Source organism: Anser anser (assembly GCF_964211835.1).
Source record: "Anser anser genome assembly, contig: SUPER_W_unloc_3, whole genome shotgun sequence".
Lineage (NCBI taxonomy): Eukaryota > Metazoa > Chordata > Aves > Anseriformes > Anatidae > Anser > Anser anser.
The window spans coordinates 89879-116305 of NW_028154229.1; the positions used below are offsets into that span (position 1 = coordinate 89879).

General features: G+C 53.7%; 2 protein-coding genes and 1 long non-coding RNA gene across 3 annotated transcripts; all 3 read right to left on the bottom strand.

The window, feature by feature from the left end:
- Window positions 1-9457: 9457 nt before the first annotated feature.
- Window positions 9458-17469, bottom strand: LOC310888913 (adenosine 5'-monophosphoramidase HINT1-like). The gene is made up of 3 exons (XM_083852554.1): window positions 17287-17469; window positions 15768-15873; window positions 9458-10588 (listed from the first exon to the last, which is right to left on the bottom strand). Exons 1-3 carry the CDS (start codon window positions 17427-17429, stop codon window positions 10334-10336), a joined length of 504 nt encoding a protein of 167 aa, XP_083708680.1. The 5' UTR covers window positions 17430-17469; the 3' UTR covers window positions 9458-10333.
- Window positions 17470-19206: 1737 nt separating this feature from the next.
- LOC310888922 lies at window positions 19207-22062 on the bottom strand. The gene is made up of 2 exons (XR_014576260.1): window positions 21874-22062; window positions 19207-20609 (listed from the first exon to the last, which is right to left on the bottom strand). It is a non-coding gene; the product is annotated as an uncharacterized lncRNA (long non-coding RNA).
- Window positions 22063-22333: 271 nt separating this feature from the next.
- On the bottom strand, window positions 22334-25881 carry LOC310888903 (adenosine 5'-monophosphoramidase HINT1-like). Its single transcript, XM_083852545.1, has 3 exons — window positions 25698-25881; window positions 24167-24272; window positions 22334-23463 (listed from the first exon to the last, which is right to left on the bottom strand). The coding sequence occupies exons 1-3, from the start codon at window positions 25838-25840 to the stop codon at window positions 23209-23211; spliced, it is 504 nt and encodes a 167-aa protein (XP_083708671.1). The 5' UTR covers window positions 25841-25881; the 3' UTR covers window positions 22334-23208.
- Between the last annotated feature and the right edge of the window lie 546 nt (window positions 25882-26427).

Sequence of the window (26427 nt, forward strand, 5' to 3'; positions counted from 1 at the left end):
ACGGAGCGCTGGAACAGGCTGCCCGGGGAGGTTGTGGAGTCTCCTTCTCTGGAGCTATTCAAGGCCCGTCTGGACGCCTACCTGGGCAGCTTGCTCTAGGGAACCTGCTCTGGCAGGGGGGTTGGACCCGATGATCTCTTGAGGTCCCTTCCAACCCCTACAATTCTGTGATTCTGTGAGTGCAGTTGCTGCTACTGCCCTCAAACAAGACGGCCATCCTTTACTTGTTTCATCTAGCTGTTTGGAAAAAATAAGCCATTGGTCTTTTCCAGCTTCCAGCATCTGGGTCATCACCCCGGCTTCCACCCCCCCTTTGTTCATGAACAAACTGCTGGAAGGGTTTTGCCATGTTTGGCAGCCCTTGGGCTGGTGCTGACATTAGGGCCCTTTTTAATGTCATTAAATCCCTTACAGCACTCAGCAGTCCTCTCTAGCACATTTTCTGTCCCCTTTGTTGCTTCATACAATGGCTTTGCTATTAGTCCAAAATTTGGGATCCAGATTTGACAAAAAACTGCTATCCCTTGGAATCCTCCTAATTGCTTTTTTTGTTTGTTTGTTTGGGGGACAGCAATTTGGCATATAGCTTCTTTTCACTCCAGATCCGGTGCTTGCTGTCCTTGAGAAATATCAGACCCCAAGTACCTTACTTTCTGCTGGGCTACTTAGGCCTTTTTCTGAGATACTCGATATCTGGCCGTTCCCAGGTAATTTAACAAGCAGATAATCAACTGCACACATTTTTCTTTGGTTGGAGCTCTTAGCAACAAGTCATCAACATATTGCAATAAGGTCCCTTCATTCTTGATTTGCCAGTTATCTAAGTCGCCCAGGTGAGCTCTGAGGCAATCAGCTCTGAGGCGGCTCGCCGAGGTGATCGGCTCCGGGACACGTTCTTCAGCGGAGCCGGGGATCGTGGCATGCAGGGGGGGTTCCTGAATCAAGGCCACTTGAGGGAGCCGCCAGTATCCGGTAGCCCTCGCAAGAGCGGCTTTCGAGGCTTGGGCAGAGCCAGGAGCCTCTGTCGTACAAAGGCAGCCCCTAGGGAGCGCAAGCGACTAGGAGCACTGCGAACAGAGCAGGCAAACAGGGCGTGGCGCGGCAGTTGACGCAGGCAGGGCGAGCAGAGAGGGCAGAGTATCGCTCCCCGCTCAGGAGACTAGCTCAACTATCAGCTGCCTACCTGGCAACAAATTCAGCCATGGTCTCTACTAGGCAGAAAGCGTATGCCAAAAAGACTGTGGCAACCCAGACCCAAGAGCTTGCCCAAAAATGTGTATGTTCAGGTCTCCAGCTGCAGGGAGTGCCTGAGCCTGTTGGTGCCATCTGAGGGTGGCAGGTACTGAGACATGGGGTTAGAAATTAGAGGGCAATTGATTAAGAATGAATATGTAGGCAACACTCATTGCTTAATATGTGCTACGTTTGCGATGTACTGTGCTTGTGCTGCGCTTAGGCCTCGAGGTAACAGGAGCCCCTGGGACCCCAAGAACCAGATCAAACCAACCTTATGGTTCGGACTGTGACCAAGGGCTCAGAGAGCACGCGCAGGGAGACGAGGTGAAAAGCTCAACTCTGATGAAGATGTCTTACTTCATCCCAATGGCCACCAGAGAGTACTACACAAGCGCAGAAGGACTGATAAGATAATTAGCATACGAAGCGGGGCTGGGTGGAGCTAGGAAATGAATATGCATAGATGTGTTGCGAGACTTAATGCATATGTAATATTTTAGGGGATAAAAGAGAACGCGAGTGAGCGAATTGTTGTGTATGCCTTTGGGAGCTATCCTGCATGAGCCCGGCACCAAAATAAACCACATACCCACTTTATAACTCATTTGCTTTTGAGTTGTAGAGTTCTTCCGCAAATCAATACCACCTGCATGAGGTGTGAGCAGGTGGATGATCTGCTCAGCCTGGTAGCAGAGCTCAAGGAGGAGGTGGAGAGGTTAAGGACTATCAGGGAGTGTGAGCAGGAGATAGACTGGTGGAGCAACTCCCTGCTATGCCTGTGAGAAAGGCACCGGGGTGATCCACCCCAAATAGTGGTGGACCCCCTGCCCTGCTGCTGTCAGGCAGAAGGAGGGGACCTAAGAGATGAGGAGGAATGGAAATAGGTCCCTGCTCAGCATCACAGGCAAGCCCCTCCCTATCCACTTCTCCTTCCCAGGTGCCCTTACATAATAAGTTTGAGGCTTTGGAGCTTGAGGGATGGATAGGTGAGGATGTGGTGGAAGGGCCACAAAGGAGGTTGTCTAGGGCAAGGCAATTGACTCCCTTCATTCTTGCTTTGCCAGTTATTTAAATATGCTCCCAAAGCAGTCACGAATAATGTGGGGCTATTCTTGAACCCTTGTGGCAGTACAGCTCAGGTGATTGGCTCCGGGGCAGATGCATTCTGCAGCGGAGTGGGGGATCGTGGCGTGCAGAGGGCCATTGAGGCCGCATTGAGGCTACTTGAGGGAGCCGCCAGGATCCTGCAGCCCTCAGGAGGGTGGCTGATGAGGCTTGGGCGGAGCCAGGAGTGCCCCCCCCCTGCCCCCCCCCCCCCCCCCCCCCGTACAAAGGCAACCCCTAGGGAGCATGAGTGACCAGGAGCGCAGCAAACAGAGCAGGCAGTCAGGGCGTGAAGCAGCAGTTTGTGTGGCAGTTCACGCAGGCAGGGTGAGCAGGGAGGGTGGAAGGCAGACCGATCTCTTCCCTCTATTCTGGGAGCGCCATGAAGCAGCTTCCAGTGAGGCAAAAATGGTGTCCATATGCCATACCTGCCGGGCTGAGACTGAAACCCAGATGGAGGGGCCACAACCCTCCCAGTAGATGCCTCTACCCAGACAGACCTCCCAAGGACTGAAAGAGCCGCCCAGACCATCTGTTGCAGGGAGCTCCAATATCTGGAGGTCCCCCTAGGGCCTGAAGGCAGTGTTGGGTGTTGTGGGTGTAAGTGTGACCAGACAGATAAACACTGAGCAAGTTGCCAGGTTGCAATAGGAGCTCAGCAGGCTGCGATGCATCCAGGAATCCGAGCGAGATATCGACATGTGGTATCATGCGCTGGCGCAGGCTGAGCAACAGCCCCGTCTTAAGTCTTCACAAGGGTGGTAAAATGGTTTCCAACCTGAAACCAGCAGAATTGATGGACTCACAAGACAAGGGTGGCTGGACCCTCGTCTCTGCACAAAGCAGAGCGAGGAATATCCCCCTTGCCCCTGAAGTGCCCCTATGCAACAGATATGATGCTCTGGGGCCCAAAAAAGGACAGTGTGCCACCAACAACAGTAATGGTCAAGACGAGGGAAAGGGCAACTGTAAAAAGGTGGACCAGCATGCTACTTGTCTAAGAACCAGTTCCACAAAAATGTACGGAAGGTGTTGGTAATTGGAAATTCCTCTCTGAGAGGCACTGAGGTGCCCATTTGCCACCCAGACAATCTCTTGAGGGAGGTCTGTTGCCTGCCCGGGGCCTGTATTTGTGACATCACAACGAGGCTACCGAGCTTGGTCAAGCTGGAGGACTATCACCTGTTCCTGCTCTTTCACGTAGGGACAACTGAGGCCATGACAAGGAGACTCGGAAACATCAAAAGGGACTTTATGTCCCTTGGAAAGATGCTGAAGGGATCAGAAGCACAAGTAGTGTTCTTCTCAATCCTCCCAGTCGGAGACTGGGACCCACGGAGGAGGCAGCGTACGGATCAGGTGAATGATTGGCTGCGTAGCTGGTGCCACGATCGAGGTTTCAATTTCTACAATCTCAGGCGTGCTTTTGAGAGATGGGGCATGCTGACACTGGATGGGGTGCACCAAGTGGGGCAAGAGCGTTTTGGGCAGCAAGCTGGCTAGACTCATTATCAGGGCTGGGTCTGTTCAGCCTTGAGAAGAGAAGACTGAGAGGGGATCTTATCAATGATTACAAATATCTTAAGTGTGGGAGACAGTGGGACTTGGCCACCCTCTTTTCAGTGGTTTGTGGGGATAGGACAAGGGGCAACGGCCAAAAACTGGAGCACAGGAAGTTCCGCACCAACATGCGAAAGAACTTCTTCACGGTGAGGGTGACGGAGCGCTGGAACGGGCTGCCCGGGGAGGTTGTGGAGTCTCCTTCTCTGGAGATATTCAAGGCCCGTCTGGACGCCTACCTGGGCAGCCTGCTCTAGGGAACCTGCTCTGGCAGGGGGGTTGGACCTGACGATCTCTTGAGGTCCCTTCCAACCCCTACGAATCTGTATATACAGGAGTAAAAATACACGTGTTGATAGCGATAGGACAAGGGGGAATGGTTTTAAACTAAGACAGGGGAGATTTAGCTTAGATATTAGGAGAAAGTTTTTCACTCAGAGGGTGGTGAGGCACTGGAACGGGTTGCCCAGAGAGGTTCTGGATGCCCCATCCCTGGAGGCATTCAAGGCCAGGCTGGACGCGGCTCTGGGCAGCCTGCTCTAGTGGTTGGCAACGCTGCCCAGAGCAGGGGGGTTGAAACTAGATGATCTTTAAGGTGCTTTTCAACCCAGGCCATTCTATGGTTCTATGATATGCTCTTTGAAAGCGTACAGGCTAAAGGAAGGGTCAAATTGGTGCCTCGGGGGCAAATTTCTTCGCCTTCTACGGTTGTCTAACAGTGCCTATTAAGCAAAGAGATTACCAATCGTCTTCCTCCTCTACTTTCTCAGGAATTAAACACCTTTTGTGAAAGACTACAAGCGCTGATAGCATTAGCTAGACCGACCCGGTGCTTATCGGCGCTCAGGGAGGTCGTGTGCCCTCGGGGCGCGGAGGGATCCGACCGGGAGGGAGGAAGTGGGCGCCCAAAAACGGGCTGGGCGGCTCCGCGGAGGGAAGCCGGGCCCTGCACGGCTGGGAAACGAGCTCCACAGAACGGTTGCTCCGATCATAGAATCATAGCATGGCTTGGCTTGGCAGGGACCTTACTTAAAGATCACCTAATTCCAACCCCCCCGCCCTGGGCAGGGACACCTTCCACTAGACCACGTTGCTCAAAGCCCCATCCAACCTGGCCTTAAACACTTCCAGGGACGGGGCATCCGCCACTTCTCCTGGCAACCCGTTCCAGTGCCTCACCCCCCTCTCAGGAAAGAATCTCTTCCAACTATCCAGTCTAAGTCTACCCTCTTTGAGTTTAAAACCATTACTCCTTGCCCTATCGCTCCTCTCCCTGACAAAGAGTCCCTCCCCAGCTTTCCTGTAGGGCCCCCCCTTTGGGTACTGGAAGGCCCCTCCAAGGTCTCCCCGGAGCCTTCTCTTCTCTCTCCAGGCTGAACCACCCCAACTCCCTCAGCCTGCCTTCCTGGGAGAGGTGCCCCAGCCCCCTGGTCATCTTCGTGGCCCTCCTCTGGACGCGTTCTAGTACGTCCCCGTCCTTCTTGTGCTGGGGGCCCCAGAGCTGAACACAGTACTTACTCTAGGTGGGGCCTCACAAGAGCACAGCAGCAGAGAGGGAGAATCACCTCCCTCGACTTGCCGGCCGCCCTCCTTTTGATGCGGCCCAGGATACGGGTGGCTTTCCGGGCTGCAAGCGTCCATTGCATTGCCGGCTCCGGTTGACGAGCTTCTCATCAACCAACGCCCCCAGGCCCTTCTCCTCAGAGCTGCTCTCCATCCATTCTCCGCCCAGCCTGGATTCGTGCTTAGGATTGCCCCGGACCAAATGCGGGACCTCGCGCTCGTAGCCCCAACTATTATTTATGACCCTATCAGCTCCACCCCAAACACGCTGGTGGCTTTTGGGCGCTGCTCCCCGCAGGCAGATCCCCGCTTTTGCCAGGGCAGGCCTTACCTTTTCAGAAGTTGCTCCACAACCTTCCCTGAGAGCCCCACTTCAACTGCTGGTGTTTCTAAGGGGGAAAGCTGCACCTCCCGCGCACGGGGTGGCGGGGAGGAATACAAAGCCTGTGCTCAGCCCTGGCACATCACAACTGGGTTTGTGCTCAGCTGGGGAGGAGGCTTCTGGAAAAATAGGCAGTGCCCCCCAAGGCTGCCCAAGCGTGGTCCGCGGTGCCCTGCAGCAGCCCCAGGGAGAGCGGAGCTCAAACTGGCCCGACACGGCGGCAGGGACGTGGCCGTCCCCACACGCGCGGTTCCTGCCTGAGTAGGCCACAGCGCTTCTGCCTCTCTGACAGGCTTGGAGGGTAACGACATCAGAATACGCTCGCTTTAGTTTGAGGTTCCAGCCGCTACTGCCATCGGGATGGCACACGGGGACGGGGCTGGGGCTGGGGCTGGGGGCAGGCAACCACAGGCAGCTTTAACATCTCAGTCCTCCCCGTCGGCCATCTCCCAGCTACCACGCGGGCCACTCAGTGCGACCAGACACCAATTCACCCAAGGCAACAAAAATATTTACAGAGCTACACCTCTCCTCGTAACTGTTTGTTGTTTACGGCTGAAACCAGTCCTGGGATAGGATATGCCACCTGGACTGAGCAAAGCCTTTGATACGGTCCCTCACCACATTCTTCTCTCTAAATTGGAGAGGTATGGATTTGAAGGATGGACTGCTGGGCGGATAAAGAATTGGTTGGCTGGTCGCAGCCAAAGGGTTGTGGTCAACGGCTCTATGTCTGGGTGGAGGCCGGTCACAAGCGGTGTCCCTCAGGGGTCGGCCTCGGGACCGGTGCTCTTCAACATCTTTAGCAATGACACAGACGACGGAATCGAGCAAGTTTGCAGATGACACCAAGCTGAGCGGTGCAGTCGATACAACAGAGGGAAGGGATGCCGTCCGGAGGGACCTGGACAGGCCGGAGAAGTGGGCCCATGAGAACCTAATGAGGTTCAACAAGGCCAAGTGCAAGGCGTTGACCTTGGGCTGGGGCAATCCCAGGTATTTCTATAGACTGGGAGAAGAAGAACTTGAGAGCAGCCCTGCGGAGAAGGACTTGGGGGTCCTGATGGACGAGAAGCTGGACACGAGCCAGCAGCGCGCGCTTGCAGCCCGGAAGGCCAACTGTGTCCTGGGCTGCATTAACAAAGGGGTGGCCAGCAGGGAGAGGGAGGTGATTATCCCCCTCTACCCTGCTCTTGGGAGACCCCACCTGGAATACTGCGTGCAGGCCTGGGGCCCCCAGCACAAGAAGGATGTGGAGCTCTTGGAAAGGTCAGTCTCACCTCCGTCCCTGGAAAGGTGTTGGAACAGCTGGAAAGGTGTTGGAACAGCTTGTTCTGGATGCCATCTCCAAGCCATTGGAAGAGAAGGAGGTTATGAGGAGTAGTCAGCATGGATTCACCAAGGGGAAATCGTGCTCGACCGACCTCGTTGCCTTCTATGATGGCATCACCAGCTGCGTTGATGGAGGGAGAGCAGTGGATGTCATCTACCTTGACTTTAGCAAGGCTTCCGATACTGTCTCCCACGACGTCCTGCTAGCAAAGCTGAGAAAGCGTGGGATAGACGAGTGGACGGTAAGGTGGGTTGAGACCTGGCTGACCGGCCGAGCTCAGAGGGTGGTGATCGGCGGCGCAGAGTCCGGCTGCAGCCCTGTGACTAGCGGTGTTCCCCAGGGGTCGGTGCTGGGTCCGGTCTTGTTCAACATCTTCATCGCCGACCTTGACGAGGGAATAGTGTCCAGCCTCAGCAAGTACGCCGATGATACAAAGCTGGGAGGAGTGGCCGACACGCCAGAAGGCTGTGCTGCCATTCAGCGAGACCTGGGCGGGCTGGAGAGCTGGGCAGGAAGAAGCCAAATGAAGTTTAACAAGAGCAAGCGTAGAGTCCTGCACCTGGGAAGGAACAACCGCGTGTATCAGTACAGGCTGGGGGATGACCTGCTGGAGAGGAGCGCTGCGGAGAAGGACCCGGGGGTCCTGGTGGACGACAGGTTGACCATGAGCCAGCGGCGTGCCCTGGTGGCCAAGAAGGCCAATGGGATCCTGGCGTGCGTTAAAAGGAGCGTGGCCAGCAGGTCAAGGGAGGTGATCCTCCCCCTCTACTCTGCCCTGGGCAGGCCTCGCCTGGAGTACCGTGTCCGGTTCCGGGCTCCCCAGTACAAAAAGAGAGACAGGGATCTCCTGGAAAGAGTCCAGCGGAGGGCAACAAAGATGATACGGGGCCTGGAGCATCTCCCCTATGAGCAAAGACTGAGAGACCTGGGCCTGTTCAGCCTTGAGAAGAGAAGACTGAGAGGGGATCTTATCAATGATTACAAGTATCTTAAGTGTGGGAGACAGTGGGACTTGGCCACCCTCTTTTCAGTGGTTTGTGGGGATAGGACAAGGGGCAACGGCCAAAAACTGGAGCACAGGAAGTTCCGCACCAACATGCGAAAGAACTTCTTCACGGTGAGGGTGACGGAGCGCTGGAACGGGCTGCCCGGGGAGGTTGTGGAGTCTCCTTCTCTGGAGATATTCAAGGCCCGTCTGGACGCCTACCTGGGCAGCCTGCTCTAGGGAACCTGCTCTGGCAGGGGGGTTGGACCCGACTATCTCTTGAGGTCCCTTCCAACCCCTACGAATCCGTATATACAGGAGTAAAAATACACGTGTTGATAGCGATAGGACAAGGGGGAATGGTTTTAAACTAAGACAGGGGAGATTTAGCTTAGATATTAGGAGAAAGTTTTTCACTCAGAGGGCGGTGAGGCACTGGAACGGGTTGCCCAGAGAGGTTCTGGATGCCCCATCCCTGGAGGCATTCAAGGCCAGGCTGGACGCGGCTCTGGGCAGCCTGCTCTAGTGGTTGGCAACGCTGCCCAGAGCAGGGGGGTTGAAACTAGATGATCTTTAAGGTGCTTTTCAACCCAGGCCATTCTATGGTTCTATGATATGCTCTTTGAAAGCGTACAGGCTAAAGGAAGGGTCAAATTGGTGCCTCGGGGGCAAATTTCTTCGCCTTCTACGGTTGTCTAACAGTGCCTATTAAGCAAAGAGATTACCAATCGTCTTCCTCCTCTACTTTCTCAGGAATTAAACACCTTTTGTGAAAGACTACAAGCGCTGATAGCATTAGCTAGACCGACTGGGGAACAGTTGAACACGTAAATACTTACTCAAGGTCCATTTGCACAGGTTTCTTTGAGCAGTTCCATCTTCTACGTCAACAAAACAGACCAATGAAAGAGACCAAGGACAAATACAGAAACAGAACAGTTGATCAAGTGCCAATTTAAGAAGCTTTCCCTGAAAGGGCAACAGCATCTCCACCTCCACCCACCCCTCCCCTCCCCTCCCTTCCCTTCCCCTCCCCTCCCCCCCCCCAAGTAGTTGACTTCCACAACTATTTTCATCTGACCCCGCAAACGGCAAATTCTATATTACTTCGAGTAGAACAAGGGCTGTTTCTTGTTTCGGTTTGGTTTTTATCATTCAGCTTCTTCAAAAGACTTTAGTCATTCACAGCTGCAATCGTTAACCCCGCAAACAGATCCAGTAACAAAGATCATTCCTCCTGCTAAGGAATCGAGTTTCTTTGTGAGGAACGGAGTCACAAAAATCATTTCATTAGCAAGTTTCAAACACTAAAAATATTTAATAGCATTTTAACGCTCCCACGCTCCAGTAAGCCTTGAACGTAACCGCAATTAAACAAGGAGCACAGCAAAGCCAGAGGTCTAACAAAGCACGAGAGGTGATCGCATTTAAACGCCTTATGGTGCCTTTAGCTAATCCTTCTTCTAGTTCCTGAACAACGGACTTCGTTTAGAAAAAAAGAAGACTCTAAAAATACATACAAAAAAATAAAGGGAACGGCAGCCGAGTCTTGAACGTTCAGAAGCCGACTCAAGCATCCCAGAGCCTTCTACGCTTTGAAAAGCGTCTGTGGGAGAAATTACTTCTCGAAGTTGCGAAACCCACGACTGAAAAGAAAGCGGTAGCAAAACTCCTACGGTAGTCAAGAACAGGCTGACAAGCACCTGTCAGAAATCACACCGGGTAGAGTTTATTCTGCCTCCTCGGGACAGGGGCAGACAACAGACGATGCCTGGAAGCTTTCTTCCAACCTTATTCTTCTCTGGTTCTACATCTGCCAGTCCTCGATGCGGCTGTTTCGCAATAAAAGCACGCCCTTTTATTTGGGAGCAGGGGGAAGATAGCAAGGCCTCAAACACACAGCACATCCTAGATCGTCTTAGGGAGATGGAGACCCACAGGACCGCCGAGCGCTTCTATCTTCGCGTTTCAAATGACTGGGCAAACCACCATCTACACGACACTGTCAACAGACCGAAACATTCTTTTAACTTGCAGAACTATTTCCATCGGCAAGACACACAAGACAGAGGTCATATCCCCATGCTCCATCTTTATTGTGCAAGTGCTGCTCAAAGCTCTTTATTACCCTCCATAGACAGCCGTCCAGGAAAAAAAAAAAAAAAAAAAATCATACATCAACAGGGGCTAGATTGACGGGCAACATATGAAACCTACTCGGCGGCGACCCGTACGCGTGCAGTGACGCCTGCGGTGCAAAAACCTTAGCCAGGAGGCCGGCCCAACTGACCGCCACCCAGAATACGTAGATGTACACGACAGCCCGAAGGGCCCGAGGGTGGGCATTCACAGCCATCCGGAATCCATTGGTCAGGTCCAGGTTAGCAGCACACTTCTTGCCAACAACCATTACACGCCCAAGAAGCTGGAAAAAGGAAATAACGTTACCTAACATAACGTGCCACGACGCACAGAACGAACGCGAGCGGAGAACCATCCACAGAACACGGTTAGCTAATCCTTCACGATTCAACCGCTGCTCTTTGAATTACCCTCTAGACGGGAACAGACTACAAAACAGTCACAGAAGCTAAATTTGTCTCGGGGGTTAAAGCCCCCGTCATAGCTTCGGGCAACGTAAGCCGCTCTGGCGGAAAATAAAAGCTTCACGGTGCCTTTTCTTTTGCGTGGCCTCACAAAGCCTTGGAACTTGACTTGCATAGCTAACAGCGAAACAAACACCCAGCGCCGCTCAACCAGCTTTCCCTTTCCTCGCCTCTGACCTGCTGTCCTGATTCCAGTCAGGACAGAGTTAAGTAGCTCATAGTAGCTGGTAGGGTGCTATGTTTTGGATTAGGATGAGAAGAGCGCTGATAACATGCTGATGTTTTAATTGTTGCAGAGCAGTGTTTACACCAGGCCAAGGACTTTTCAGCTTCTTGCTCTGTCCTGCCAGCGAGCAGGCTGGGGGTGCAGCAGGAGCTGGGAGGGGACAGACCCAGGACAGCTGACCCAAACTGGCCAAAGGGGTATTCCATACCATCTGACGTCATGCTAAACAATATATAGGGGTGGCTGGCCGGGGTGGGGGGCCGGCTGCTCGGGAATAGGCTGGGCATCGGTCAGCGGGTGGTGAGCAATTGCATTGTGCATCACTTGTTTTCTTACACATTATTATTGTTAATACTATTACCATTATCACTATTATTATTATTATTGTTATTATTATTTTCCTGTCTTAATAAACTGTCTTTATCTCAACTCACAGGCTTCACTTTCCCGTTTCTCTCCCCCATCCCAGAGAGGGAGGGGGGAGGGTGAGCGAACGGCTGTGTGGTGTTTAGCTGCCAGCCGGGTTAAACCACAACAGTCTTTTTGGCGCCCAACGTGGGGCCCGAAGGGTTGAGATATCGACAAATCTGACCAGAGTGTGTTAAACTAAAATTGGTATAAGTATTGGACCTGCTTAATAGTTGCTAGTCACGATGTTGATTGCCTTAATCTCCAGTCTGCTGTACCTGTATTCCAAATTGAGTTTTATGGTGCGTTACTTTCTGTATGTGCTCCCTGTTGCACTGTTTATCCTTTCCGGGCCCTGGTTTAAGATTGTTATGGTACTGTGCGGTGTAGCAATGGCTTATGAAATGATGAGATATCTGGTCATGACTTTAACCTGGTATTTGTACTCAGCACTGACATCGACTCTATACTTTGGAACCCATATCTCGGAAACTATTAGCAATTACACCTATTGCCTGTTTTCGTTAGGGAGCCAATCTGTGAAGGGGACAGGGGAAGACATGTTTCCCTACCTGTTCACTCTCCCTTTCTCCTTCACCACCACCCTCTTATCCCCCGAGTTAGTTACGGTGGTTCTCCGAGATGTTGAATATCCCTGGGATACTCAGACCAGCCTGCTCTTGTTGTTATGTCTCCTGAATGCGCTTCAGATTTTGTGGAGACTAACAGTGGACTATCGTGGCCTGAACGAAGTCACGCCACCACTGAGTGCTCCAGTGCCGGACATGCTAGAACTCCAGTATGAACTGGAATCAAAGGCAGCCAAGTGGTATGCCACAATTGATATCGCTAATGCATTTTTCTCCATCCCTCTAGCAGCACAGTGCAGGCCACAGTTTGCTTTCACTTGGAGGGGAGTCCAATATACTTGGAATCGGCTGCCCCAGGGGTGGAAACACAGCCCTACCATTTGCCATGGACTGATCCAGTCTGCGCTGGAGCAGGGGGAAGCTCCTGAACACCTGCAGTACATCGATGACATCATTGTGTGGGGTGACACTGCAGAAGAAGTTTTCGAGAAAGGGAAGAAAATAGTCCAAATCCTTCTGAAGGCTGGTTTTGCCATAAAACAGAATAAAGTTAAAGGACCTGCACGAGAGATCCAGTTTTTAGGAATAAAATGGCAAGATGGACGCCGTCAAATCCCAATGGATGTGATCAACAAAATAACAGCTATGTCTCCACCAACTAGCAAAAAAGAAACACAAACTTTCCTAGGTGTCGTGGGGTTTTGGAGAATGCATATTCCAAATTACAGTCTGATTGTAAACCCGCTCTACCAAGTAACCCGTAAGAAGAATGCTTTTGAATGGGGCCCTGAGCAACGACAAGCCTTTGAACAAATTAAGCAGGAAATAGTTCATGCAGTAGCCCTCGGGCCAGTCCGAACAGGACCAGATGTAAAGAATGTGCTCTACACCGCAGCCGGAGAGAATGGTCCCACCTGGAGCCTCTGGCAGAAAGAACCTGGGGAAACTCGAGGTCGACCCCTGGGGTTTTGGAGTCGGGGATACAGAGGATCTGAAGCCCGCTATACTCCAACTGAAAAGGAGATATTGGCAGCATATGAAGGAGTTCGATCTGCTTCGGAAGTGGTCGGTACTGAAGCGCAGCTCCTCCTGGCACCCCGACTGCCGGTACTAGGCTGGATGTTCAAAGGAAGGGTCCCCTCTACGCATCATGCAACTGATGCTACATGGAGCAAGTGGGTTGCACTGATTACTCAGCGGGCTCGAATAGGAAACCCCAGTCGCCCAGGAATCTTGGAGGTGATTATGGACTGGCCAGAAGGCAAATACTTTGGGATATCACTAGAGGAGGAGGTGGTTCGTGCTGAAGAAGCCCCCCTGTACAACAAGCTACCAGAAAATGAGAAGAAATATGCCTTGTTCACTGACGGGTCCTGTCGTATTGTGGGAAAGCATCGGAGATGGAAAGCTGCTGTATGGAGTCCTACACGACGAGTTGCAGAAGCTGCTGAGGGAGAAGGTGAATCGAGTCAGTTTGCAGAAGTAAAAGCCATTCAGCTGGCTTTAGATATTGCTGAACGAGAAAAGTGGCCAGTTCTCTATCTCTATACTGATTCATGGATGGTAGCAAATGCCCTGTGGGGGTGGTTACAGCAATGGAAGCAGAACAACTGGCAGCGCAGGGGCAAGCCCATCTGGGCTGCGGCATTGTGGCAAGATATTGCTGCCCGGGTAGAGAACCTGGTTGTAAAGGTACGCCATGTAGATGCTCATGTGCCCAAGAATCGGGCTACTGAAGAACACCAAAACAACCAGCAGGTGGATCAGGCTGCTAAGATTGAAGTGGCTCAGGTGGACCTGGACTGGCAACATAAAGGTGAATTATTTATAGCCCGATGGGCCCATGACACCTCAGGCCATCAAGGTAGAGATGCAACATACAGATGGGCTCGTGATCGAGGGGTGGACCTGACCATGGACACTATAGCACAGGTTATTCATGACTGTGAAACATGTGCTGCAATCAAGCAAGCCAAACGGTCAAAACCTCTTTGGTATGGAGGACGATGGCTGAAATATAAATATGGAGAGGCCTGGCAGATTGATTACATCACACTCCCTCAAACCCGCAACGGCAAGCGCCACGTACTTACAATGGTGGAAGCAACCACCGGATGGCTGGAAACATATCCTGTGCCCCATGCCACCGCCCGGAACACTATCTTGGGCCTTGAAAAGCAAGTCTTATGGCGACATGGCACCCCAGAGAGAATTGAGTCAGACAACGGGACTCATTTCCGAAACAACCTTATAGACACTTGGGCCAAAGAACATGGTATTGAGTGGGTGTATCACATCCCCTATCATGCACCAGCCTCTGGAAAAGTTGAACGATACAATGGACTGTTGAAGACTACACTGAAAGCAATGGGTGCTGGGACATTCAAAAATTGGGATACACATTTGGCAAAGGCCACCTGGTTAGTCAATACCAGGGGATCTGCCAACCGAGCTGGACCTGCCCAATCAAACCTGTTACGCACTGTAGAAGGGGATAAAGTTCCTGTAGTGCACGTAAGAAACATGCTGGGTAAAACAGTCTGGGCTACTCCTGCCTCAGGAAAAGGCAAACCCATTCGTGGAATTGCTTTTGCTCAGGGACCTGGATGCACTTGGTGGGTAATGCAAAAGAATGGGGAGGTCCGGTGTGTACCTCAAGGGGATTTGATACTGGGTGAGAATAGCCCATGAGTTGAATTGTAGTATGTTAATTATTATATAATAATGTATGTCATCACTACCATGATTGCTATATATCATAGATGAAAATGGTGATTAATTAGAATGTATTGGACAGAGTGTAACCTGAGCATGACATAAATGGTATGGAATAAGGGGTGGATATCTGTCCTGGTTCCAGTCAGGACAGAGTTAAGTAGCTCATAGTAGCTGGTAGGGTGCTATGTTTTGGATTAGGATGAGAAGAGCGCTGATAACATGCTGATGTTTTAATTGTTGCAGAGCAGTGTTTACACCAGGCCAAGGACTTTTCGGCTTCTTGCTCTGTCCTGCCAGCGAGCAGGCTGGGGGTGCAGCAGGAGCTGGGAGGGGACAGACCCAGGACAGCTGACCCAAACTGGCCAAAGGGGTATTCCATACCATCTGACGTCATGCTAAACAATATATAGGGGTGGCTGGCCGGGGTGGGGGGCCGGCTGCTCGGGAATAGGCTGGGCATCGGTCAGCGGGTGGTGAGCAATTGCATTGTGCATCACTTGTTTTCTTACACATTATTATTGTTAATACTATTACCATTATCACTATTATTATTATTATTGTTATTATTATTTTCCTGTCTTAATAAACTGTCTTTATCTCAACTCACAGGCTTCACTTTCCCGTTTCTCTCCCCCATCCCAGAGAGGGAGGGGGGAGGGTGAGCGAACGGCTGTGTGGTGTTTAGCTGCCAGCCGGGTTAAACCACAACACCTGCCCAAACCCCAAGCCCTCTTCTGCATAGTCAAAGTACCACCGCCGCTGTCTGGAAACCGTGAAAACGGGCATCAGACCGTACTTCGGAACAACACTGCTTTTTGCACTACAAGCGCGTAGCCGGAGACCAGCATCGCTTTATATCGCCGCTCTTAGTCAAAAAGCTCAACTCCATTACAAGCTAGAGGCAAAAGACTACAGCATCGGAAAACCCAAAATAGCCTACTGTGCGCCCCTCCGCAACATCCAGAGGAAAAGAGGGGACGGGAAAGAGTCTAGGAAGTTACAAACTAGTTACAGGTACAGCCAGCCTAGCGAAAAGAAAGCTCCCACAGTACTCACGGGTCCGCCAGAATCTTCTGCTTCACATAACCGGACAACTGCCTTCTCAGGAAGGACTAGGAAAAAACACTGGAGCCTGAGGCGAACTATCACGGAACGCAAGGCGCTGGAGGAAGAGTAAACAGTTACAACGCAGTCAGCTTCAGAGAAAGGCAACAGCTTAAGCAAATCACTATGCCCCACCGAACTCGTCCTACCGAAGCAGATTATCAGGTACCCCAAACGCGCACGACAAAACAGCGATTCTTCTTAAGCGATCTTTGAATAGGCAAAGTTCTCTACCTTCTACACGCAAAACACACAAGCGGCAAACAATTGCTAACTGTCCTTCAGTTATGTCCAAATATTGCCTCGGCCAGAGGTAGGAAGGCATCTTCAAAGAACCCGGAGTAATCCGGCTGAGGCTGTATAAACTCTCCGTCCTCGATAACGCCACGTACTCAGGGGAAAGAACATTCCAAGTTAGCCCGTTACGGCCGGCTCTACGTCAGACACCTCCAGACCGAGGCCAAGGTATCACCTGCGAAACACGAATACCACCGATCTGTAGGAAACCATCGACTCGCAACTAATTGCGAGGGAACTCCCCAAATCACCAGCAGACCGAAACTGCATACGGCACCAGAAGCAGGATCCAGCACGCAAGGTGACGGGGGCAACGAGACAGCCGAGTACTTCAGATTAGCGACTTCCGGCAGTTTTATTTATTTTAGATGCGACTGAAACAGCGCCGATAAGACTCGATTCCACAGATGCTTTGCACTTCTTACTCACCATCGCCTTTCACTGCGCGACAATCGAGAATTACGAGCCTTCCTCACACTTCTCCCCCCTATAACATCGCTCAACTGTGAAACAGGCCTTCGGTACAGCGAGCTAAGCAAATTCAAGACCATTCGCTATAGCCAACTACACTCCAAAAGCAGTTCTAAGTTCCCCCCCTGCCTCAAGTGAGGACCAGCAGCCTGCGGGATTGACTGGCTTCTAGATGTTTAAGAAAGCTAGGAAAAGCTGCAATTCTTCCCTTTCACAAGCCACTTTGGAGAGAGCGTGCGCTCGCGTGCGCGGTGGGGGTGGTGCCATAACCAAAGCCTAGCACGGCCGAGCCGGGGCGTCTCTAGAACGCTGTCACGAGGCGCATCAAGACCTGCGTTTCTGCTACGCAGAAATGACTGATTACGGTCACTACTGCGATGCTCGCTGCCTATACGCAGGCAGTCCGAACCCCCAAGGAGACCGACTGCGCCGGCGACCCAGTACGCGCCGTGGCACCCCGGGGGCAGGCGGGACGCGCACCGAAGAAGCGCGGGGTTTTAGAGGCGCTGCAGTAGAGAGCGCCACGAGCCGGAGAGACCCCGACCGACCGACCGACCGTCCGTCCGTCCCTCCCTCCCGCAGCAAGGCCACCACCCGCCCTGCCGCACTCCCGGGACCCGCGACGGGCCCTCGTTTCAGAGGGCCTGCGAGCGGCCGAGGGAAGGAAGGAAAGAGAAGACTCGCACGACGACGCCGCGGCTACCTCCTCGCCCACGACCGCTCATCCTCACGGAGAACGTTGGCGGGGACCTCCTTGCCCTTGCAGGCGACCTCTCCGAAAGCGGCTGCAGCGGCAGCGCCGCCGCCGGGCCAGGCGGCCTGCGCCCTAACGATCCCGTCGGCCATGACGGCGCCCGCTCGGTACAACGCCCCCTCCCTTCCCGCACTCGGCCCGGCCCTCCGCGGCGCTCATTGGGCCGACAGATCGCCGCCGACCGCTCCCGCGCCTCGATTGGCTGCCTCGCCTGCCCTCTTCCCTTGTCCCCGCCCTCTCGGCGGCTCCGCTCCCGTCGACCCGGTGCTTATCGGCGCTCAGGGAGGTCGCGTGCCCTCGGGGCGCGGAGGGATCCGACCGGGAGGGAGGAAGTGGGCGCCCGAAAACGGGCTGGGCGGCTCCGCGGAGGGAAGCCGGGCCCTGCACGGCTGGGAAACGAGCTCCACAGAACGGTTGCTCCGATCATAGAATCATAGCATGGCTTGGCTTGGCAGGGACCTTACTTAAAGATCACCTAATTCCAACCCCCCCGCCCTGGGCAGGGACACCTTCCACTAGACCACGTTGCTCAAAGCCCCATCCAACCTGGCCTTAAACACTTCCAGGGACGGGGCATCCGCCACTTCTCCTGGCAACCCGTTCCAGTGCCTCACCCCCCTCTCAGGAAAGAATCTCTTCCAACTATCCAGTCTAAGTCTACCCTCTTTGAGTTTAAAACCATTACTCCTTGCCCTATCGCTCCTCTCCCTGACAAAGAGTCCCTCCCCAGCTTTCCTGTAGGGCCCCCCCTTTGGGTACTGGAAGGCCCCTCCAAGGTCTCCCCGGAGCCTTCTCTTCTCTCTCCAGGCTGAACCACCCCAACTCCCTCAGCCTGCCTTCCTGGGAGAGGTGCCCCAGCCCCCTGGTCATCTTCGTGGCCCTCCTCTGGACGCGTTCTAGTACGTCCCCGTCCTTCTTGTGCTGGGGGCCCCAGAGCTGAACACAGTACTTACTCTAGGTGGGGCCTCACAAGAGCACAGCAGCAGAGAGGGAGAATCACCTCCCTCGACTTGCCGGCCGCCCTCCTTTTGATGCGGCCCAGGATACGGGTGGCTTTCCGGGCTGCAAGCGTCCATTGCATTGCCGGCTCCGGTTGACGAGCTTCTCATCAACCAACGCCCCCAGGCCCTTCTCCTCAGAGCTGCTCTCCATCCATTCTCCGCCCAGCCTGGATTCGTGCTTAGGATTGCCCCGGACCAAATGCGGGACCTCGCGCTCGTAGCCCCAACTATTATTTATGACCCTATCAGCTCCACCCCAAACACGCTGGTGGCTTTTGGGCGCTGCTCCCCGCAGGCAGATCCCCGCTTTTGCCAGGGCAGGCCTTACCTTTTCAGAAGTTGCTCCACAACCTTCCCTGAGAGCCCCACTTCAACTGCTGGTGTTTCTAAGGGGGAAAGCTGCACCTCCCGCGCACGGGGTGGCGGGGAGGAATACAAAGCCTGTGCTCAGCCCTGGCACATCACAACTGGGTTTGTGCTCAGCTGGGGAGGAGGCTTCTGGAAAAATAGGCAGTGCCCCCCAAGGCTGCCCAAGCGTGGTCCGCGGTGCCCTGCAGCAGCCCCAGGGAGAGCGGAGCTCAAACTGGCCCGACACGGCGGCAGGGACGTGGCCGTCCCCACACGCGCGGTTCCTGCCTGAGTAGGCCACAGCGCTTCTGCCTCTCTGACAGGCTTGGAGGGTAACGACATCAGAATACGCTCGCTTTAGTTTGAGGTTCCAGCCGCTACTGCCATCGGGATGGCACACGGGGACGGGGCTGGGGCTGGGGCTGGGGGCAGGCAACCACAGGCAGCTTTAACATCTCAGTCCTCCCCGTCGGCCATCTCCCAGCTACCACGCGGGCCACTCAGTGCGACCAGACACCAATTCACCCAAGGCAACAAAAATATTTACAGAGCTACACCTCTCCTCGTAACTGTTTGTTGTTTACGGCTGAAACCACTCCTGGGATAGGATATGCCACCTGGACTGAGCAAAGCCTTTGATACGGTCCCTCACCACATTCTTCTCTCTAAATTGGAGAGGTATGGATTTGAAGGATGGACTGCTGGGCGGATAAAGAATTGGTTGGCTGGTCGCAGCCAAAGGGTTGTGGTCAACGGCTCTATGTCTGGGTGGAGGCCGGTCACAAGCGGTGTCCCTCAGGGGTCGGCCTCGGGACCGGTGCTCTTCAACATCTTTAGCAATGACACAGACGACGGAATCGAGCAAGTTTGCAGATGACACCAAGCTGAGCGGTGCAGTCGATACAACAGAGGGAAGGGATGCCGTCCGGAGGGACCTGGACAGGCCGGAGAAGTGGGCCCATGAGAACCTAATGAGGTTCAACAAGGCCAAGTGCAAGGCGTTGACCTTGGGCTGGGGCAATCCCAGGTATTTCTATAGACTGGGAGAAGAAGAACTTGAGAGCAGCCCTGCGGAGAAGGACTTGGGGGTCCTGATGGACGAGAAGCTGGACACGAGCCAGCAGCGCGCGCTTGCAGCCCGGAAGGCCAACTGTGTCCTGGGCTGCATTAACAAAGGGGTGGCCAGCAGGGAGAGGGAGGTGATTATCCCCCTCTACCCTGCTCTTGGGAGACCCCACCTGGAATACTGCGTGCAGGCCTGGGGCCCCCAGCACAAGAAGGATGTGGAGCTCTTGGAAAGGTCAGTCTCACCTCCGTCCCTGGAAAGGTGTTGGAACAGCTGGAAAGGTGTTGGAACAGCTTGTTCTGGATGCCATCTCCAAGCCATTGGAAGAGAAGGAGGTTATGAGGAGTAGTCAGCATGGATTCACCAAGGGGAAATCGTGCTCGACCGACCTCGTTGCCTTCTATGATGGCATCACCAGCTGCGTTGATGGAGGGAGAGCAGTGGATGTCATCTACCTTGACTTTAGCAAGGCTTCCGATACTGTCTCCCACGACGTCCTGCTAGCAAAGCTGAGAAAGCGTGGGATAGACGAGTGGACGGTAAGGTGGGTTGAGACCTGGCTGACCGGCCGAGCTCAGAGGGTGGTGATCGGCGGCGCAGAGTCCGGCTGCAGCCCTGTGACTAGCGGTGTTCCCCAGGGGTCGGTGCTGGGTCCGGTCTTGTTCAACATCTTCATCGCCGACCTTGACGAGGGAATAGTGTCCAGCCTCAGCAAGTACGCCGATGATACAAAGCTGGGAGGAGTGGCCGACACGCCAGAAGGCTGTGCTGCCATTCAGCGAGACCTGGGCGGGCTGGAGAGCTGGGCAGGAAGAAGCCAAATGAAGTTTAACAAGAGCAAGCGTAGAGTCCTGCACCTGGGAAGGAACAACCGCGTGTATCAGTACAGGCTGGGGGATGACCTGCTGGAGAGGAGCGCTGCGGAGAAGGACCCGGGGGTCCTGGTGGACGACAGGTTGACCATGAGCCAGCGGCGTGCCCTGGTGGCCAAGAAGGCCAATGGGATCCTGGCGTGCGTTAAAAGGAGCGTGGCCAGCAGGTCAAGGGAGGTGATCCTCCCCCTCTACTCTGCCCTGGGCAGGCCTCGCCTGGTAGTACCGTGTCCGGTTCTGGGCTCCCCAGTACAAAGAGAGACAGGGGTCTCCTGGAAAGAGTCCAGCGGAGGGCAACAAAGATGATACGGGGCCTGGAGCATCTCCCCTATGAGCAAAGACTGAGAGACCTGGGCCTGTTCAGCCTTGAGAAGAGAAGACTGAGAGGGGATCTTATCAATGATTACAAATATCTTAAGTGTGGGAGACAGTGGGACTTGGCCACCCTCTTTTCAGTGGTTTGTGGGGATAGGACAAGGGGCAACGGCCAAAAACTGGAGCACAGGAAGTTCCGCACCAACATGCGAAAGAACTTCTTCACGGTGAGGGTGACGGAGCGCTGGAACAGGCTGCCCGGGGAGGTTGTGGAGTCTCCTTCTCCGGAGATATTCAAGGCCCGTCTGGACGCCTACCTGGGCAGCCTGCTCTAGGGAACCTGCTCTGGCAGGGGGGTTGGACCCGACGATCTCTTGAGGTCCCTTCCAACCCCTACGAATCCGTATATACAGGAGTAAAAATACACGTGTTGATAGCGATAGGACAAGGGGGAATGGTTTTAAACTAAGACAGGGGAGATTTAGCTTAGATATTAGGAGAAAGTTTTTCACTCACAGGGTGGTGAGGCACTGGAACGGGTTGCCCAGAGAGGTTCTGGATGCCCCATCCCTGGAGGCATTCAAGGCCAGGCTGGACGCGGCTCTGGGCAGCCTGCTCTAGCGGTTGGCAACGCTGCCCAGAGCAGGGGGGTTGAAACTAGATGATCTTTAAGGTGCTTTTCAACCCAGGCCATTCTATGGTTCTATGATATGCTCTTTGAAAGCGTACAGGCTAAAGGAAGGGTCAAATTGGTGCCTCGGGGGCAAATTTCTTCGCCTTCTACGGTTGTCTAACAGTGCCTATTAAGCAAAGAGATTACCAATCGTCTTCCTCCTCTACTTTCTCAGGAATTAAACACCTTTTGTGAAAGACTACAAGCGCTGATAGCATTAGCTAGACCGACTGGGGAACAGTTGAACACGTAAATACTTACTCAAGGTCCATTTGCACAGGTTTCTTTGAGCAGTTCCATGGGCTCTTCTACGTCAACAAAACAGACCAATGAAAGAGACCAAGGACAAATACAGAAACAGAACAGTTGATCAAGTGCCAATTTAAGAAGCTTTCCCTGAAAGGGCAACAGCATCTCCACCTCCACCCACCCCACCCCTCCCCTCCCTTCCCTTCCCCTCCCCTCCCCCCCCCCAAGTAGTTGACTTCCACAACTATTTTCATCTGACCCCGCAAACGGCAAATTCTATATTACTTCGAGTAGAACAAGGGCTGTTTCTTGTTTCGGTTTGGTTTTTATCATTCAGCTTCTTCAAAAGACTTTAGTCATTCACAGCTGCAATCGTTAACCCCGCAAACAGATCCAGTAACAAAGATCATTCCTCCTGCTAAGGAATCGAGTTTCTTTGTGAGGAACGGAGTCACAAAAATCATTTCATTAGCAAGTTTCAAACACTAAAAATATTTAATAGCATTTTAACGCTCCCACGCTCCAGTAAGCCTTGAACGTAACCGCAATTAAACAAGGAGCACAGCAAAGCCAGAGGTCTAACAAAGCACGAGAGGTGATCGCATTTAAACGCCTTATGGTGCCTTTAGCTAATCCTTCTTCTAGTTCCTGAACAACGGACTTCGTTTAGAAAAAAAGAAGACTCTAAAAATACATACAAAAAAATAAAGGGAACGGCAGCCGAGTCTTGAACGTTCAGAAGCCGACTCAAGCATCCCAGAGCCTTCTACGCTTTGAAAAGCGTCTGTGGGAGAAATTACTTCTCGAAGTTGCGAAACCCACGACTGAAATGAAAGCGGTAGCAAAACTCCTACGGTAGTCAAGAACAGGCTGACAAGCACCTGTCAGAAATCACACCGGGTAGAGTTTATTCTGCCTCCTCGGGACAGGGGCAGACAACAGACGATGCCTGGAAGCTTTCTTCCAACCTTATTCTTCTCTGGTTCTACATCTGCCAGTCCTCGATGCGGCTGTTTCGCAATAAAAGCACGCCCTTTTATTTGGGAGCAGGGGGAAGATAGCAAGGCCTCAAACACACAGCACATCCTAGATCGTCTTAGGGAGATGGAGACCCACAGGACCGCCGAGCGCTTCTATCTTCGCGTTTCAAATGACTGGGCAAACCACCATCTACACGACACTGTCAACAGACCGAAACATTCTTTTAACTTGCAGAACTATTTCCATCGGCAAGACACACAAGACAGAGGTCATATCCCCATGCTCCATCTTTATTGTGCAAGTGCTGCTCAAAGCTCTTTATTACCCTCCATAGACAGCCGTCCAGGAAAAAAAAAAAAAAAAAAATCATACATCAACAGGGGCTAGATTGACGGGCAACATATGAAACCTACTCGGCGGCGACCCGTACGCGTGCAGTGACGCCTGCGGTGCAAAAACCTTAGCCAGGAGGCCGGCCCAACTGACCGCCACCCAGAATACGTAGATGTACACGACAGCCCGAAGGGCCCGAGGGTGGGCATTCACAGCCATCCGGAATCCATTGGTCAGGTCCAGGTTAGCAGCACGCTTCTTGCCAACAACCATTACACGCCCAAGAAGCTGGAAAAAGGAAATAACGTTACCTAACATAACGTGCCACGACGCACAGAACGAACGCGAGCGGAGAACCATCCACAGAACACGGTTAGCTAATCCTTCACGATTCAACCGCTGCTCTTTGAATTACCCTCTAGACGGGAACAGACTACAAAACAGTCACAGAAGCTAAATTTGTCTCGGGGGTTAAAGCCCCCGTCATAGCTTCGGGCAACGTAAGCCGCTCTGGCGGAAAATAAAAGCTTCACGGTGCCTTTTCTTTTGCGTGGCCTCACAAAGCCTTGGAACTTGACTTGCATAGCTAACAGCGAAACAAACACCCAGCGCCGCTCAACCAGCTTTCCCTTTCCTCGCCTCTGACCTGCCCAAACCCCAAGCCCTCTTCTGCATAGTCAAAGTACCACCGCCGCTGTCTGGAAACCGTGAAAACGGGCATCAGACCGTACTTCGGAACAACACTGCTTTTTGCACTACAAGCGCGTAGCCGGAGACCAGCATCGCTTTATATCGCCGCTCTTAGTCAAAAAGCTCAACTCCATTACAAGCTAGAGGCAAAAGACTACAGCATCGGAAAACCCAAAATAGCCTACTGTGCGCCCCTCCGCAACATCCAGAGGAAAAGAGGGGACGGGAAAGAGTCTAGGAAGTTACAAACTAGTTACAGGTACAGCCAGCCTAGCGAAAAGAAAGCTCCCACAGTACTCACGGGTCCGCCAGAATCTTCTGCTTCACATAACCGGACAACTGCCTTCTCAGGAAGGACTAGGAAAAAACACTGGAGCCTGAGGCGAACTATCACGGAACGCAAGGCGCTGGAGGAAGAGTAAACAGTTACAACGCAGTCAGCTTCAGAGAAAGGCAACAGCTTAAGCAAATCACTATGCCCCACCGAACTCGTCCTACCGAAGCAGATTATCAGGTACCCCAAACGCGCACGACAAAACAGCGATTCTTCTTAAGCGATCTTTGAATAGGCAAAGTTCTCTACCTTCTACACGCAAAACACACAAGCGGCAAACAATTGCTAACTGTCCTTCAGTTATGTCCAAATATTGCCTCGGCCAGAGGTAGGAAGGCATCTTCAAAGAACCCGGAGTAATCCGGCTGAGGCTGTATAAACTCTCCGTCCTCGATAACGCCACGTACTCAGGGGAAAGAACATTCCAAGTTAGCCCGTTACGGCCGGCTCTACGTCAGACACCTCCAGACCGAGGCCAAGGTATCACCTGCGAAACACGAATACCACCGATCTGTAGGAAACCATCGACTCGCAACTAATTGCGAGGGAACTCCCCAAATCACCAGCAGACCGAAACTGCATACGGCACCAGAAGCAGGATCCAGCACGCAAGGTGACGGGGGCAACGAGACAGCCGAGTACTTCAGATTAGCGACTTCCGGCAGTTTTATTTATTTTAGATGCGACTGAAACAGCGCCGATAAGACTCGATTCCACAGATGCTTTGCACTTCTTACTCACCATCGCCTTTCACTGCGCGACAATCGAGAATTACGAGCCTTCCTCACACTTCTCCCCCCTATAACATCGCTCAACTGTGAAACAGGCCTTCGGTACAGCGAGCTAAGCAAATTCAAGACCATTCGCTATAGCCAACTACACTCCAAAAGCAGTTCTAAGTTCCCCCCCTGCCTCAAGTGAGGACCAGCAGCCTGCGGGATTGACTGGCTTCTAGATGTTTAAGAAAGCTAGGAAAAGCTGCAATTCTTCCCTTTCACAAGCCACTTTGGAGAGAGCGTGCGCTCGCGTGCGCGGTGGGGGTGGTGCCATAACCAAAGCCTAGCACGGCCGAGCCGGGGCGTCTCTAGAACGCTGTCACGAGGCGCATCAAGACCTGCGTTTCTGCTACGCAGAAATGACTGATTACGGTCACTACTGCGATGCTCGCTGCCTATACGCAGGCAGTCCGAACCCCCAAGGAGACCGACTGCGCCGGCGACCCAGTACGCGCCGTGGCACCCCGGGGGCAGGCGGGACGCGCACCGAAGAAGCGCGGGGTTTTAGAGGCGCTGCAGTAGAGAGCGCCACGAGCCGGAGAGACCCCGACCGACCGACCGACCGTCCGACCGTCCGTCCGTCCGTCCCTCCCTCCCGCAGCAAGGCCACCACCCGCCCTGCCGCACTCCCGGGACCCGCGACGGGCCCTCGTTTCAGAGGGCCTGCGAGCGGCCGAGGGAAGGAAGGAAAGAGAAGACTCGCACGACGACGCCGCGGCTACCTCCTCGCCCACGACCGCTCATCCTCACGGAGAACGTTGGCGGGGACCTCCTTGCCCTTGCAGGCGACCTCTCCGAAAGCGGCTGCAGCGGCAGCGCCGCCGCCGGGCCAGGCGGCCTGCGCCCTAACGATCCCGTCGGCCATGACGGCGCCCGCTCGGTACAACGCCCCCTCCCTTCCCGCACTCGGCCCGGCCCTCCGCGGCGCTCATTGGGCCGACAGATCGCCGCCGACCGCTCCCGCGCCTCGATTGGCTGCCTCGCCTGCCCTCTTCCCTTGTCCCCGCCCTCTCGGCGGCTCCGCTCCCGTCGACCCGGTGCTTATCGGCGCTCAGGGAGGTCGCGTGCCCTCGGGGCGCGGAGGGATCCGACCGGGAGGGAGGAAGTGGGCGCCCGAAAACGGGCTGGGCGGCTCCGCGGAGGGAAGCCGGGCCCTGCACGGCTGGGAAACGAGCTCCACAGAACGGTTGCTCCGATCATAGAATCATAGCATGGCTTGGCTTGGCAGGGACCTTACTTAAAGATCACCTAATTCCAACCCCCCCGCCCTGGGCAGGGACACCTTCCACTAGACCACGTTGCTCAAAGCCCCATCCAACCTGGCCTTAAACACTTCCAGGGACGGGGCATCCGCCACTTCTCCTGGCAACCCGTTCCAGTGCCTCACCCCCCTCTCAGGAAAGAATCTCTTCCAACTATCCAGTCTAAGTCTACCCTCTTTGAGTTTAAAAC